The 15,059-nt window shown below is 39.8% G+C and overlaps 1 protein-coding gene across 3 annotated transcripts in view; it reads left to right on the forward strand.

The window, feature by feature from the left end:
* The first annotated feature begins 223 nt into the window (after positions 1-223).
* CBFB (core-binding factor subunit beta) overlaps positions 224-15,059 on the forward strand; it is a 39,580-nt gene continuing 24,744 nt past the window's right edge. For 2 of the 3 annotated variants that reach the window (XM_032121734.1, XM_032121733.1), the window contains exons 1-3: positions 225-345; positions 575-661; positions 5,090-5,206. In XM_032121734.1, coding sequence (XP_031977625.1) covers positions 268-345; positions 575-661; positions 5,090-5,206 — 282 coding nt within the window. In that variant the 5' untranslated portion in view covers positions 225-267. Of the gene's footprint in view, positions 346-574; positions 662-5,089; positions 5,207-15,059 lie in introns of all 3 variants that reach the window. The other variant, XM_032121735.1, reaches the window with a different exon arrangement.

Here is a 15,059-nt window from a genome sequence, read left to right on the forward strand (position 1 = left end):
CGAGTTTACGAGCCGGGAGGAAGTCGGAGGGGAGGGAGCGGGCTGGGGGCGGGAGCGGGCGGCGGCGGCAGCGGCAGCATCGAGCTCCGGCGGCGGCTGCGGCTGCTCTGCCTGCGCCGCGGGAGGAGGAGGGACGGGAGGAGGGAAGGGGGGGCGCCGCCGGCGGGGGCTAACAAAGGGCGAGGCGAGCGCTGGGGCTGGGACAGCGCGGGGCGGGCGGGAGGGAGGGAAGGAAGGAGGGCAGCCGGCGGCGGCGGCCCCACCACCATGCCGCGGGTTGTCCCCGACCAGCGAAGCAAGTTCGAGAACGAGGAGTTCTTCAGGAAGCTGAGCCGCGAGTGTGAGGTGAGGCGGCGGTGGCGGTGGGGCTCCCCCTTCTCTCTCTCTCTCTCCCTCCCTCCGCCCGTCGTAAGGAAAGTTTCCGCGGGCCGCGGAGGAGCCGGGGCAGCCCCGCGCCTCCCCTCAGCCGCGGCGGGAGCCGAGCCGGTGGCGCAGGGAAGCGCAGTCAGTGCGCTCTTCTGCCCCCTTATCGCCGGGATTGGCCCCTCCTGATTGCGCGCCCTGTTCCCCGCAGATTAAATACACCGGCTTCAGGGACCGGCCGCACGAGGAGAGGCAGGCCCGCTTCCAGAACGCCTGCCGCGACGGCCGCTCCGAGATCGTAAGTGGCGCCGCGCTCCCCTCGGGGCCCGCTGGGACCGGGCCCGGCCGCGCTTGGCTCGTGAAATAAAAGTTTGAGGGACGCCGTCGGGGCAGCGAGCGCTGCGCGGTGCCCAAGCCCAAAGGCTTGGGGCCGGCCGTGCCGGGACGGTGCGTGGGGCCGGTCGGGGCCGCGCCGTGAAGGAGAGTTTTCCCTACGGAGCTGAATGACATCGGCTGCCTTTCAAACGCCGAGGGAAAGGAGGGTTTAGTGAACAGGCAACATTTCTGTCCGCCTTAGGAATAGCGCTTTTTCGCTCGAAGGTGTCGGTTCGCTCCTGAGCGGGGAGAGTGGTTGTCTGGAGCGCCGGGGTGACAGGGAAGGAAGGAAAATCCCCCCAGCAGTGTGAACGGGCTGCACTCCTTCCCTGGGCACGTGCTACAGCTACAAGCTTCTTATTTCAATATTCAGCTTTTTTTCTTTTTTTTTTTTTTTCTTTCCGGAAACAGTAGCTTTGAGAAATGAGTAGCATTGTTCAGAAGGCGCTAGCTTAAAGTCCTGAGTGAGCTGTTTGATGTATTTGTGAACTAAATCAAATGCTTTTAAAATAAGGCTTTGAAACTTGCAACTTCAGCTCCGTTTTTCTCATTCATTAAGGTTAGTTACAGACTACTGTCGCCCTCTGAAATAAGAAGTGAGATGAAGTATGGCTCGGAGTAGTCAAGAACTGACTCGTTATTTCCTGGTTTGATTTCTGCTCCAGGTTGCTTCTATAGGATCAGTATCTCATAGCATTGTTAAGTTTGTAACGCTGTACTATTAAAATGTAGAAGTAACCTCTTTTTCTTTAACAGTATATAGTGAAAGAGAAGGTAAAATAGAAAATAAATCCCACTTCCACCAAGTTTGGTTTATGAGCATTCTTTAGTTTCACGTGGTGTACATACTAGTCAGGTCACAATGAAATTATTCTTATGCACAATGAAATTACTCTTATGCACTATCCAAAAATAGTTGAATACCAGTTACTGTAACTGATCTTGTTCATTTGCATTTGTCAGTAAAAGGATACTCACTCAAGAACATGGTTACCTTTTACTGAATAACTTTATTTTAGCTGAATCTTATCCCTGCTTGTTATCTCTTGTCTTAGAACCTGTAATATTATTTGTGAGAGGCCCCCTGTAGACAGGTTCTTAATTTTACTATTTATTTTACCTTCATTTTTCATTGTGCATGTTTGCTTCCTTTAAGAAATCACCAGGGAAACAATGGGTAGGTAAGGAAGACATAGTTTGCCAGCATTGGAAGTTCCTGCACAGGTGAAAGTGCATAATATACCTGAATCCCTCCCGTAAAAAGAAAAAGAGCGCCATGTAGCTTATAAACTAGCTTTCTAATGTAGCCTATGCAGTCATTTATATAAATGGGAAATTGCTGTAGTTTCACCTTTGTATTTCTGAGCCTGCTGCTGCCTTTTTTTTTGCCAGAACTTCATCCCTTGGAAGCAACCAGTGATGACTGTTCTACATATTTTCACTCTACTTAATTATAAAACAGGCTCTATATTTCTTCATCTGAAACATCTGGTTTTGTTTTGTGAACAGGGCATGAGTAGTCAGGTTTATTTAGAAATGTAGTGTGTGTAATGACTGATGTTAAAAAGAGCTAATAATTTTACTTTTTTTTTAGTCTTGAATGTTTTTCCAGACATCAAGGATTTATTCTTTTATCTCCAAAGGGAGCCTTTGCAAATGACCTTACATATTTTGAAGCAGACAAAAACCCCCAGAGAACAGCTCAGGGGTTTAATGTAGAACCAGCAGTAGGTTGTTGGTTACGTATGTCAAACAGCTCTTGATTGAATAAAGGAAATAATTGCCAATATTACTGAGAAGTAACTGGGAAGTGTATTAAATAAGATTTCACGTTTACTGGTAATGCTTTGATAACTTAAATAACCTTACATGTTTGGATGGCTTTGGAAGGTACTTGTGTTTATGTTGTCTGTGTGTGGGTCAGGTTGCCCTTGTACTACCTGATAAGCTTTTCATAAAATTCAAGACATAAATGTCTGATAGCTTTTCAGACTGGGCTTTAAAAGGCTCTGCAGACAAAACTAGAGTTTTCTTACTTTCAAGTTTAAAACCATACCAGTGGTGTTATTTCTTTTTAAATTATTTTTTTAAATTTAATTTGTTTGTTAATTGACGAAAATTGATGGCTTTCATGTAGTCTTGTGTGGTTATTAGCAGGACTGTTCTCAAGTTTTTCATATTGACCTATGACTTGATTTGAGAAGCATATGAGTACTTTAACCTGGATGGTTTTGTCTGTTCAAAGGGAGGGAATAGACTTCAAAATCCAGAGAACAAATATCTACATAGCTTTTTAAATAGCTTATGGTTTAAGTGGTGCCTGCCTGACTCCATGAGGGTGTGGAATTTGTGTACTTTTATCTTCTTCTTTTCTCTGATATTTTCCCCCTGTTTTTCATGGCCTTCTAGCACACATTGTGGGTGGAAACAGGGAAGCATGGACACTTCGCTGTCTTGCTGGGTTTCCCACAAAGCAAGTACAGTCCTTTTGACCCAGTACCAGAACTGGACTGGTCCATAGGGCTTCAGTGGTCACCTGGTTTACTCTCAAAGATCTCACTCCTGGATATTTTAAATGTATAAATTAAGGAGTATGAAACGCATATTTACTAAAGATGCTTGGAGGTAGGAAAACAGTTATTGAACAGACTAAGTGGTGAAGACTCAGAGTCACAAATGTTTGGAGATAGGTGTAATTTTTTTGTTGATATGTAAATAGCATCCCTTAGAAAAGCAAAGGGATAATAAAAGGTAGTCAGGCTGATAGTGATGGTCTGCAGCTCTGACAGATTTGATGCCTTCTATTTGTGCAAGTGTATTCCTGATGCAACTTCTGTTACAGCAATTGAAATGATTGTCTTTCTGTCTTGTAAGGCAAACAAATATTAATGCACCAGTACAGGATTCTTCTGGCATTACTAGGACTGATTTGTTAATTTTAATGACATTGAGAATGTGCTTACAGGAGATAAAACATGCAAACAAAAACAACAACAGCAAACATTTTAAAATCTGTTTTTAAGGATAGCCTGGAAACAATCCTGTTCGCAGAGCATTGGCCTCCCTTGGTGGAGGGGGAAGAGTCAAGACAAAGCACATCTACTTTCAAAATGGGGGGTATTAATCCTGTGACAGCGTTGCAGTCCATGACTAGAGCTATCTTAAATAACATGTAGCTATTGTGTCACAGGTAGCAGTACAGTTCTACCATAAAGTGGCCGAATTCTGGGTTGCTTTAAAGAAATCTGCTTGTCAGGAAATTCCAACTTTTAAACTGTAATAGTTGTATAGCTTTTAAGAAAAGCTATATTCTGGATTAATGGCCGCTTAAATCTAAGTGATCATGGTAATAAATACAGTCATTTGATGGTAACAAATTTTAACTCTGGGATTTTGAGAAGAGTGATATGCTGTGAGTCTGTATGAATATTCTCATGCTTACAGGACAACATGCTCACCTGTACCAGAGAAGAGTATAAATACTGTGAATCTGACTTCTGCTTGCAAAAGTGTTATTTTTTATTTCATGGCTAGGAATTGCTCATCGTGGCTTGGAGTTAAGATATGCAAACAGAGAGTTTTTATAAAGAAAACTGAATCCCATTTTCATTTGAAATTGTAGGAAATTGTTTGCTTGAAAGCAATGTGTGCTTTTTCTAATGGGTTTAAACCAGTACCTTTAATAGTTTTACAAAGGGCTGCAGCTGAGAAGAATTCCTGCACTTGCCTTTTCTCACTGACACAGCATCTGCTGATCTGGGTATCACTGGTGTCTTTGTGTGGCGCGAGGACTTTGTCCTGTGAAGCTTGATTGAACTCTGTATTGATGCTGCATGCCAGCAGATGATAAAATAGGAATGTTTACGTTTCAGTTAAGTGTCTATCTGGCTGTAAGTAGATTGTTAAAGGAAACAAGTCCTTTTCTTTTGAAAAAAGTTGTCCTTAGTAAAGGGTCTAAGGAGTTAATTTTCCTTCAGCAGTGCTTCTTGTAGAGATATGCAGCCTGTTTAAAAAGCATGGGCAGTTTTTAATGTTGCAGGTACTAAGTTGGTGCAGGGTATCCAGACAGAACTGAAAGGACAGATTCTAATGTCAGCAAAACTGATTTGAAAGAAGTATTGATTCCATGTTGTATTTTATATCTGAAGCAGCCAATGGCAAATGTTGTCAAAATGGAATCAGATGTTTGTAACTTAATACTTAAGAAAAATGATGAGTGCATGTTTCTGACTTTAAGTATTCTCTATGCTGCCTGGCTTAAGACATAAACTGATGTAAAAATAAATGACTGCCTGCATAATTTATGTAATGTCTTGCTCCCTGATCCTGTTTGTATTGATTTTTCTAAAAGGCTTTTGTGGCCACAGGAACCAATCTGTCTCTCCAGTTTTTTCCGGCCAGCTGGCAGGGGGAGCAGCGACAGACACCGACCCGGGAATATGTCGACTTTGAAAGAGAAGGAGGCAAGGTAAGGAGGAAATTGTTGAAACTGAAAGAAATTTTTATGTTGTGCTTATGATCTTACTAGTATGGATTACATGTATGATGTGAGATTTCTAATATTTCACATCTCCATGCAGGTAGGTAGTGACGTGTGTACAAGTGAAAGCTGGTAAGGTAAAATATTGCTTTGTTTTAAAGCATGCTAATGTTTAGGCAAATGGAAGAATTGGGAAACATGGGCAGTAGTGGTGGCTTTGTATTATTTTGAAAAACATAACTATTTCTGCTGTCATGCAGAATAAGTTTTGGGGAGCAGTCTAAATTTGGTGTTGTGTAGGTACTTCTAAAGTGGTTCAGAAATTAGACTTTGGCCTATGAATTGTGGTAGGCTAATGAAAATTTGCACTTTCAACAGGTTATTTCATTGTGTCTTTGGCTGCCAGTTGGTACAGCAAGCAGTCAGTGTGCTCTAAGTGGAATGATGCTTTTTCTCAGTTTCACCATCAGCTATAATACAGAAGCAGCATCACTTTCAGAATTGATTTCTGAATCTCTTTTTTCTGAGGTGGTTGTCCCATAGACTGATATTGAAAGCTCGAATTCCCTAGTGACAGTGATGGTTACTGTGAAGCTGTATTAGATTTAAAGTCAGAAACCTTGCTTAATCTCATCAAAATAAAGTTACTGAAATCACTTACAGCTGGTTTTGTTTCACAGGAAAAACATACCTTTGAAGTATAGATGCTGTCTCCTATCTATGCTACTGTAGGTGCTTTGGGACTGATCCAAAGATCACTGAATTCAATAGGAGACTTTCTGCAGAATTCAGTGGGTTTAGACCTGCACTTAAGCCCTCATAGTTTTTCTCTTTTGGACTAATTTTTGTGTGATATTTTTTATTTTTAAAAACTTTTAATGGGCTACAAAATCCTTCCTTTTGCCTAAATTTTTTAACCTACCCTTGTAACAAGAAACAGCTAATGCTACCAAACCTAGCAAGCAGAAGGAAATACTTGAAGCATATTCAGGTTTAATGGCATATTGGGTCTTTTAAATGCTGCTAGGTGGAAGATAAATATTTCCTATAGTGGGAAAACTTGATTGGAAGAAAATAAATTCCTGAGGGCAGTTATGGTATGTGGAATTCAAGTTAATGAGTTTTTTTGGAAAAAATTGTTTTCCATTTAGTCCTGTGAGGCTTGCAGAAGTTTGACAAATTGGGGGAGAAGTGAAGTTGGCTGTCTGGGTACTGACTGCTTTGCTAAGGAAACTGAATTGAATCTGGCTCTTACTGAAAAATATTGATTCTGGCTCACAATTGAATGAGGAATTTTTCTTGTAATGTGTAAGAAGACTGAAGTCTCTCTTCTTGCCAGTTCAAAACTAATTTTATTTACTCCTATGATTTTTTTTTAACTTTGTTTTCTCTGAATGAATTCTTAAAGTACTGAACTACTTCATCCATTTTCTTGTGTTGTCTTAATCATGTAAGAGCATGGTAGGTATGCTGTGTATTAAAATAGAACATGAGCCTCATTAATGAATGCCACTCCTTCTTTTATGTGTGTTTACAGTAAATTCTAGACTGCTTCACTGAAATGTTTAGAAAAATTCCTCTGAATGAGGCTAGAGGTGGACAAACTGATAAATGGGAGTAATGTTATGTTCTGGTATGGACAAATCACAAATTCACTGTTGTAATCAGCCCTTACTAGTGTAAATCACACATGAATGCAGGCTTGCTCTGTGCAGAATTAAACTTCTCTGAAAGTAAGCCACTCCCATGATTGGAGCAGAGGAGTGAGCAGAGTGGGAGAGTGTTTTACCTTATCAACGGAAACAGTTAAGAGTTTCATATGAATTGTCTGAGATTTTGTTCTCTCTAGATTTTTGTCATTTGGTTGAATTAAGAATTTCTTTCATAGGCTTCAGCAGTCTCTTAAAGCCATGTGACTTTTGTAGCTCTGTGCATCATTGTTTTATGAGCTTTGATTCTTGAAGCAGTGCATAATGTGTGTTTGTTCATCACTGGATTTATGCCAGCAAGGCATGTTTTTAATTATATGAATAAAAAAAGGCTATGGGGGGAGCTGTCAGTTAATAATTATCTTAGGCATTAGTTTAAGATCTAGAATGTAGATAAACTTACCAGCATTAGAATCTTTTTATTCTGGAATTCTGCTTGGTGTTTGGCTAAACAAATGATGGCCCAAAATAGTTTATCCAGATTTGAAGTATGTCACTATTGTGCTAAAGCGGTTTTGTACACAGATTGACAAAGCTACCAATGCAGCATCTGCTAGAATTGCTGCTTAAATGATTGAATTTCAGAAAGCGCAACACTCTTGTGAAAGTTGGGATTCTGAAAATACATACTTCATAGGCTTGAGGTTTTTCAATCTGGTATTTCTTAACTGAGGGGTTTTTTTTAATATGCTTTATTTGCCTTTTAATTTGATGCATCTGATATTCACAATGGGTGGGTAGGCCTCTGGTGGATACCCTGTCTTCATTAATCCAAGAATTGGATGGCTCAGTGTACACTTAATGTTTCTACTCATTTTAAACTCAAGTTTAACTTTTTTTTTTTTAGATAGCTTTAACATTCTGTGCTGTCTTTGACCTGCAGCAAATTTAATTGTGTATTTGAGCAATTTTTCAGGTTTGTCATAGCAAAAGAAAAAGCAGCACTAAAAATAGGTCCCTAGATCATAAAGATGATAGAACATTGTATTTCATTGTGATTGTGGGTGTGTGTGGGGTGTGTCAGGTGCAGCGCATGTCCTGTTTCTGGGGAGCTGAACCATACTGGGGCTTTCTGATTCTCTGTTGTCAGCTAATGTCCAGGGTTTTTTTGATTTGTTTTTTGGTAAAGAATAAATGAATAGATGTTAAGAAATTGAAAGGTAGGGAGTGTAGTAGGTTAATGTATTGTCTGAACTATTGGATAATTAAACCTTGCAATTAAATGGACAGCTTTATTTTCACCTTGGTTTTCTGGTATCATTAATGACTTAGGCTAGTTTTATTGTGGTTAATGAAGTTCTTCAATTTTTATTTCAGTTTTGTGCTGATGACATACGAACTTAAGGCTGAGCTGTGTATGGACTTCAGTGCTCCTTAAAATCTAATCTTTTTCAAAGTCCCTTTGTTTTGTTAAGAACTGTGTGGTCAACTTTCTTTGCATGATTCATTTTGTATACTTCTTAGAGTAAGATAATGTCCCCAGTTTTCATTTGTTATTCAAGATGTTTCTATAGCTCCGTTCTTTCTTACTTGAAAGAACATTAGTTCTGAGATATTATTTTTTACTGTTTAAATACCAGTCACTGATGAAGTCTGTGAAGTTGTTTTACTTCCCCTCCCCTTTATAATACTATTCTCCATCTCATTCTAATGCAGCTTTATTTCCTGTCTGCTCTTTGGTGGCAGCTGCTCATAAACCAGAGTCTTCCACACAGGCTTATTTCACTCTACTACCCTATGAACTCTGCAGCTTTGGAGGAAAACACATCAGGCATGATTTAAATTGATTCAGAGTGCCTGCTGTGCCACATGTGATGTAGCTAGGATTTCTACTCATTAACCATTAACTTTGTTCTAGCCATAACTAATGATTGTCAGTTTCCTTCCTAAAGATGCTGAGTTTCTACTTGCACAGTTTTTTGTCATAACCAGATTTTATTTTGCTCTAAGTTGGTGTTAACTGCTTGGATGAGTATTAAAAAAAAAGGCAAATCTCTGTTGTGCTGCAGGTGTTGCAGCAGAAACAGAACTGTAATGAGAAATAGTTTTTATTAAAATACAGCACCTATTCAAATGGCAGCCAATAGAACCTGCTTTCCACTTGTGTCCTGTTTTGATTTTTTTTGTTTGATAGATAAGACTTTGCTGCAAATTAACTTTCTGTTTTCTGACTTTAGCCATTAAATTTCATAGATTATTGGGATGGTGTATTGGCTGCTCCATTTTCTGAGCAAATGCAATTTCCAGTCAAACACAGGATCACAATGTACCTAGTAGAATTTGCTTGGAAGGGGAAGGCTTAATTTATGAGAAATACCTTAATTTCTGTGCTAATCTGTATTGAATCAGAAGTTTTACTTTAATTTCTTTGGTTGCCAACATTTCCTGAAGAAATTAGATGTAACATTACTTTGTCTTCCAGACAAGGTTGAAGTAGCAGCTTTCATTTTCCTTTCTTTAGGTATACTTACTTTTTGAAAAAAGGTAATGGTGCCTGGGAAACCAATTTACAGTTTCAGCCTTATTTTACTCTGCAGTAGTAATAACCATACTCCTTAAGTTCCTGTATTTTCAGTCTAGTAGTATTTGGGGTTTTTGCATTGTCATAGTTGAAAATATTCTCACAGTTAGCAGTTACTTGTATGTGTTCCCTGAAATCCATTGAGTCACTGGACAAAAGGATTTGATTTTTTACCAGATCAGTGGGAAAGGATGCATGATGTTAGGGATTTAGGGGGAAAAAAAAAGGCAAAAAGCATGCTAGAGCCACAATATATTAATTAAAGATCATACTGTGGTGTGCCACCACATAGGGTGAACTATAACAGCCCTAAGATGCTTGTGGTCTTCCCAATTATTGAGATTTCATCATTCTATTTGTCTGTAGTAATATAATGCTTCTTCAAATTATTATGAAGGTCTCCGTTTAAAGCATTTCATGAGACGGTGCTGCAACCCTGAAGAGCTGGGCGCCACCTAACAAAAGTTCACAGAGCTGTCTGTGTGTGGTGGAAGCATATGGACACGTAAGATGGAACTTAGTTAAAAAGCTGTCAACTTTAACCTCTAAGGAGTATCTTGGAATTCTTTGTTCATCCTCTTTTATATGCGAGGATATTTTGTTTCCAGTGAGCTGTGCTACTCATAAATGCCTTCTTCAGAGTCTTGTTTCCGGATCCAAGGTCGAGGAGAGGTTCGTTGCATGGCTCTGTAAAGTCCTTGACCAGTCCCTTTATGTACTGGTGGGTTAGGAAAACATTATTTTGGGGTCAGATTTTGTCATGTTTGCCTGTTGTTCTCTGCCTTTGTGCTAGCAGAATGATACACAATTCCTCCTCTGGCTTAGTTTCAGCTTGTTTCAGGAATGCAGAGCAGGGAAGATCTGACTCGTGCCTGTCCTCAGAGCTGATGCTTTTCCTGAGCAACCTTAAACAATTGTTATCCTCCTGCTCATGCCTGCATGATGACCCCAAACCCCAAAACCTTGTGGTAGCTGGGAGAGATTCTTCTGTGAGAAGCAGCAGGTGGTCAGTGAAGGGACATCAGCTGCTGGACTGTCTGTGTGCTCAGGGCGTTCGAGGTACTTTTGCCTGCTTCAGCCAAGGGAAGTGGTGTTGTCCTGATGAAACCCACATCACTGTTGTTCCTTTTGATCTTTCTCAGGCTCTTCTGTGAGCTTTAAACAAGGAGGTCAGTGTGTGGTTATTCTCACAGCAGACAAATGGGTTTGGTGATGTATCCGGTTTGTACCTAGCCTGGCTAAACAGCTTGATATATATTTTTTTTTTTCTTGGAGTTGCTTGGTGGGAGTCCTGTAAAGGCTTGGTGGATGAGAAGAATCCACTTTTCTTGATGATCCTCCTTGATCAGTTTTCATCCAGGATCATCTATATGGTTTGAGTAAAATACTAGTTTTCTATAGATGCTTGTGATTACAGAATTTGTTATTGTGTTTGTGCTTAAGAGGCCTTTAGCTGGCAGAGACTTCTCAGTTTCTTTTTGTTTCTATTATTTTTTTTTCTTCCCAGCAACATCCTTTGTTCATGCTCCTAAATCCATTTTTGCTTTAGAGGAGAATGAAACCTTTTCCCTTTTTTTTTGCCTAGATACTTGGAAGTGTTCTTCCTTATGCTCTGGTGTTGCATAGAGGAGAGCTTTTTAATCCAAATTCCATCTGAAGCCACAGTCATCGTGTACCTGCGCTTATTCGCTTTACCTGACAATTAGGAGATGCCTCTATGTGTATACAGTTTATACACCATGAACAGTTAGGAACTTGGATTTTGGGAAGAGAAATCTTTAGAGGACATAGACTGGACACGTTGTCCTGGCAGGCAGCCACTGGCTGGGTTTGGACAGTTGTTCCTGCAGAGTGATTTATCATCGGGTGCCCTCCGCCACTGCAGCGTGAGTCACCCCAGGCACCTCTCATGTGATGAGTATCCACAGCCTTTCCCCTGGAATCCTTTCACCCCCCTATCCTCCAAATACTTCTGTGACTGCCCACAGCCTTGTCTGAGCATTACAGTGCAGGCAGTGACGATACCATTTTGAAACAATGCTTGGGAGCAGTATTGCAGCACAGCTGTGGAAGTACTTACGGTCTGCTGTCAGTAAAACTGCTTCTGCTTAGCTTTTATTATGTATTCTAAAAGCAGTTATTCAGTCATACTGCCTTGAACTCTTTCCAGTGGCTTAAATGCACTCGTTAGAGTTGTATAGACAAGATTTCAAATATACCCATGTCATCATCCTAAAGTTTCCCAGAAGAGGAACAAAATTGGAGTTAGTGAGCTAAATTTTGCATTTGAGAAGCAGCTATATATAAGAACAGATGAGTGCTGTGTGGATGAAAGCAGTACTTGAGATCTCTGCAGCATAGATGCTGGAAGAAGTCCAGGCATTTGGGTTGTTGAATCCTCTTGTTTGCATATCAGTCTCCACTTACTAAGCAAAGTTGCTAATATTATGCTTCTCTCCTCTTCTTATAAATGAATGAGAAAAGTAAGAGCATCATTGTTGAGAATGTCTGCTTCTTTGTGAAAATCGCTTAATAATTCATATTAAAAATCAGAAAAGTTCAATAAGATGACGAAACATTTGCTTCAAGAAACTCTCATTTTTCTGAAAGTTACTGAAATGGTTCTTCAAGCTTTATTGTCCAAAGCACAAGTAATGAAATGAGCTCATTAGCTTGCAAAATTGCAAGTTTGGTGTTACTCTGTTAAAGAAGATTTCTAGTCATTGCTAAGGATGTTTTCTGGAGAAGCTGATCGTTTTCTACAGAGTAATTATGACACTATGAAATTTTATTGAATGATGAAAGCTGAATAGTTGTTATAGTATACAAAAGACAAAAAAATTACTAGCATTATTTTAAGCCTTGATGCAGCACTACTTCTTGAGTAAATGTTTGAACAGTTTTTCCAGACTTGAATCCTGCTTAATGGGAAGGGTGAGGCTCTTGGAGTGCTCAAGAAGGCAATGAAAGCCAAAGGGTAGAAGCAGCAGCTTTTCTTGCTCCTCTCTTGCTTGGGTCAATTCCTGGATGTTTTTATTAGTTTCTTCCCCATATTGTCAAAATCAGGTAACTTCTATTTTGTATAGTTGAGTATATTTACATTATATGTTTCAAAGTTTCAGTCCAAAAGTAGAAGATTAGTAGGCTGTTTATTTGCACCCAGGTAGTATGGTGTGCAAGTGATGTGTTTGAGATAAACCTCTCTTTCTAATCTTCTGTTGCAGTTGCTGGTTGTAACTCATTTTTGCTGTGTGATTTTCTAAAAGCTTGAAAAAAACCAAATTTCACAACCAGTTTTGAAGTTTCTGCCTGGAAAATATTCTGTCAATGTGGCAGAAAACTGTGTGTGTCTGTTAGTTACTGGGCTCGTGAGCAGAAGCATGCATGTGTACTTGGAGCCACAAAACAAGCAGTGATCTCCTGGCAATATTTTACTGCAAAAGCTATTCTTTTTAATTATTGCAACTGGGTCCTTTTAAAATGCATGCCCTCTCCATTAAAAGGGAGAGTAGATTCAAAATCCAGCCATCTTACTCATGTAGAATCTAGCAGTAAAGATAGGCTGATAAAAGACCCTGTAAAGTTTCACAGGGGAAAACCCCAGCATATATTTGCCTTTCAGATTTTTCTTGTTATGCCCCTTGCATTTTTGTTGATTTTCAGTTCCAGCTCTGTGGTTGGTTCTGTCTTTTGAAGGCAGAGGAATAGAGCCTGAGCATGAGATGCATTTCCCTTTGGGAGGCATTAGTCCCTTCTGTAGTGACAATGTGAAAACTAGAAGCTGTGTACTTTTTGCTTTGTATTGGGGTTTTTTTGGTGGTTTTGGTCAAGTCTGGTTCGTGTTTTCTGCTTAGTCGAGAAATTGCAGTATTTTGGAATGATGAACTGTATCTGGAGACTTGGTTATTAGATGATGAGTATAATTTCTGTGCAGTAGCATTTTAGTATTTTTCTATGTGAGCTTCTAAGCATAAGTACTGACCAGTGATCTTAATCCAGGAATAAAATGCTCCACAGATTTTAATCACATTTGTTCTGACATCCTTACTGCTTCGTATCTGTTCTTAGTTATAGACTTTGTTTTCAGTTAAGTGAAATAGCAACCTGCATAATTTAATGAAACATCGATCTGCTTTCGAAAAGGAGTCATAATTACATAGTTGAGCTAACTATGCAGAAAAAAGCTAACAAATGCAACCAACCAAAAAAACGCCAGGTTTTCTACAAGGGAATTTTAAAGTCTGGCTCTCCAATAAGGTAAGGAAAATTCTTCAGCTATTCTTTTTTTGATGTTTTAGAAACCAGACCCCATCACTGTAGTATTTCAGTAGTACACAAAGCATGTTGAGAGAGGTTTTGTCACAGCTCTGATATTACTTAGAAAGATATTTTTGAAGTGAGTCTGTACATGGGTATTTTTGCTACATAGAACTGTAAAAATGCGTTATATTTCATCTCAATCTTTACTGATATTTGTAATAAAACCTGGTGACTTATATAAGCATACTTTAAAATTGACCAAAGTACATTATATCAGACCGTCAGGTTTTGCTATGAAGTTGAAAATTCATATCATAGAGAGGTGTGGTATGTTCGGAGGTGTTTTTCTAGTTGTGAATTGGAGTGCATTCTTTCCTCAGTTGCAAGTGAAATGTCTCTGTGTGATCAGAAGGAAGCAGAGCTGAAGGAACAGGTCCCAGGCAGAGAAACAGTAGTGCTGGGCCCAACGGGGTGTCCTTGGGCAGTGCTCCTGCCCTGGCCAGAGCTGTCCCAGGAGTCCCACCTTGCCACCTGCTCAGGAACCAGCAAGGACCTGTTGGTGGTGGTGTGGTACAGCTGTGCCATAGGTGCCACCCTTGAGAAACTAGAAGCTGTATTCATCTTGAAAGCCACAACTGGGTCATCTATGTACAAGTGTTTAGGAAAGATTCTTGTTTGGTCAGAAAGTATCAATTCCTGTACATTTTTGCAGAAGAGTATAAGGTTTGAATTTTAACAAAACCTCATTCTCATATAATGGAAGAAATTCCAAGACGTAGCTTTTAGAATAGAAGACATTTTCTTTGTGCATTCTAAGAAAGAATAATATGTTTTGAGGCACAAGACAGAAGGATTGATCCAAATTAAAAGAACTGAAAGGTCTTATTTCACTCAGTCGCTTCCTAAATGGGATTCTTTTCAGCTGTTTCTATTTATGTTTCATTCCAGTTTAAATTATGTTACAAGGTTAGTGTATGGGAATTAAACTTATAAAGTCAGATAAATGCTGTAAACTCTGTTCATGACTTGGTCGCTTGTCAATATCTGAAAGTGTAGTGTGAAACCTTGCCTGAAGTTACCAGCTTTTGCTGTGACTTCAGTTGTTGTTACACCAATGAAGTTACTATTCTGTTTTGTTCACCAAATAATTGAGGGTTTTAGTGTATAAGTTCTGTTGCAAAGTTTTAGAAAAGCTTTTTTCTTTTTTTTTTTTTTTTTCATTTCATGCTTCCTCTCTCGTGCTTTGCCCCCCTCTCTGAAACGCAGGCTAGAGACCCCTCTCTGTGATATGAAAGTGTCTTGGTATTTTGGGGAGAACACAGGGATGGGACTGATGCAAACTTACATTTCA

This window comes from Corvus moneduloides, chromosome 12 (genome assembly GCF_009650955.1).
Source record: "Corvus moneduloides isolate bCorMon1 chromosome 12, bCorMon1.pri, whole genome shotgun sequence".
Classification (NCBI taxonomy): Eukaryota; Metazoa; Chordata; class Aves; order Passeriformes; family Corvidae; genus Corvus; species Corvus moneduloides.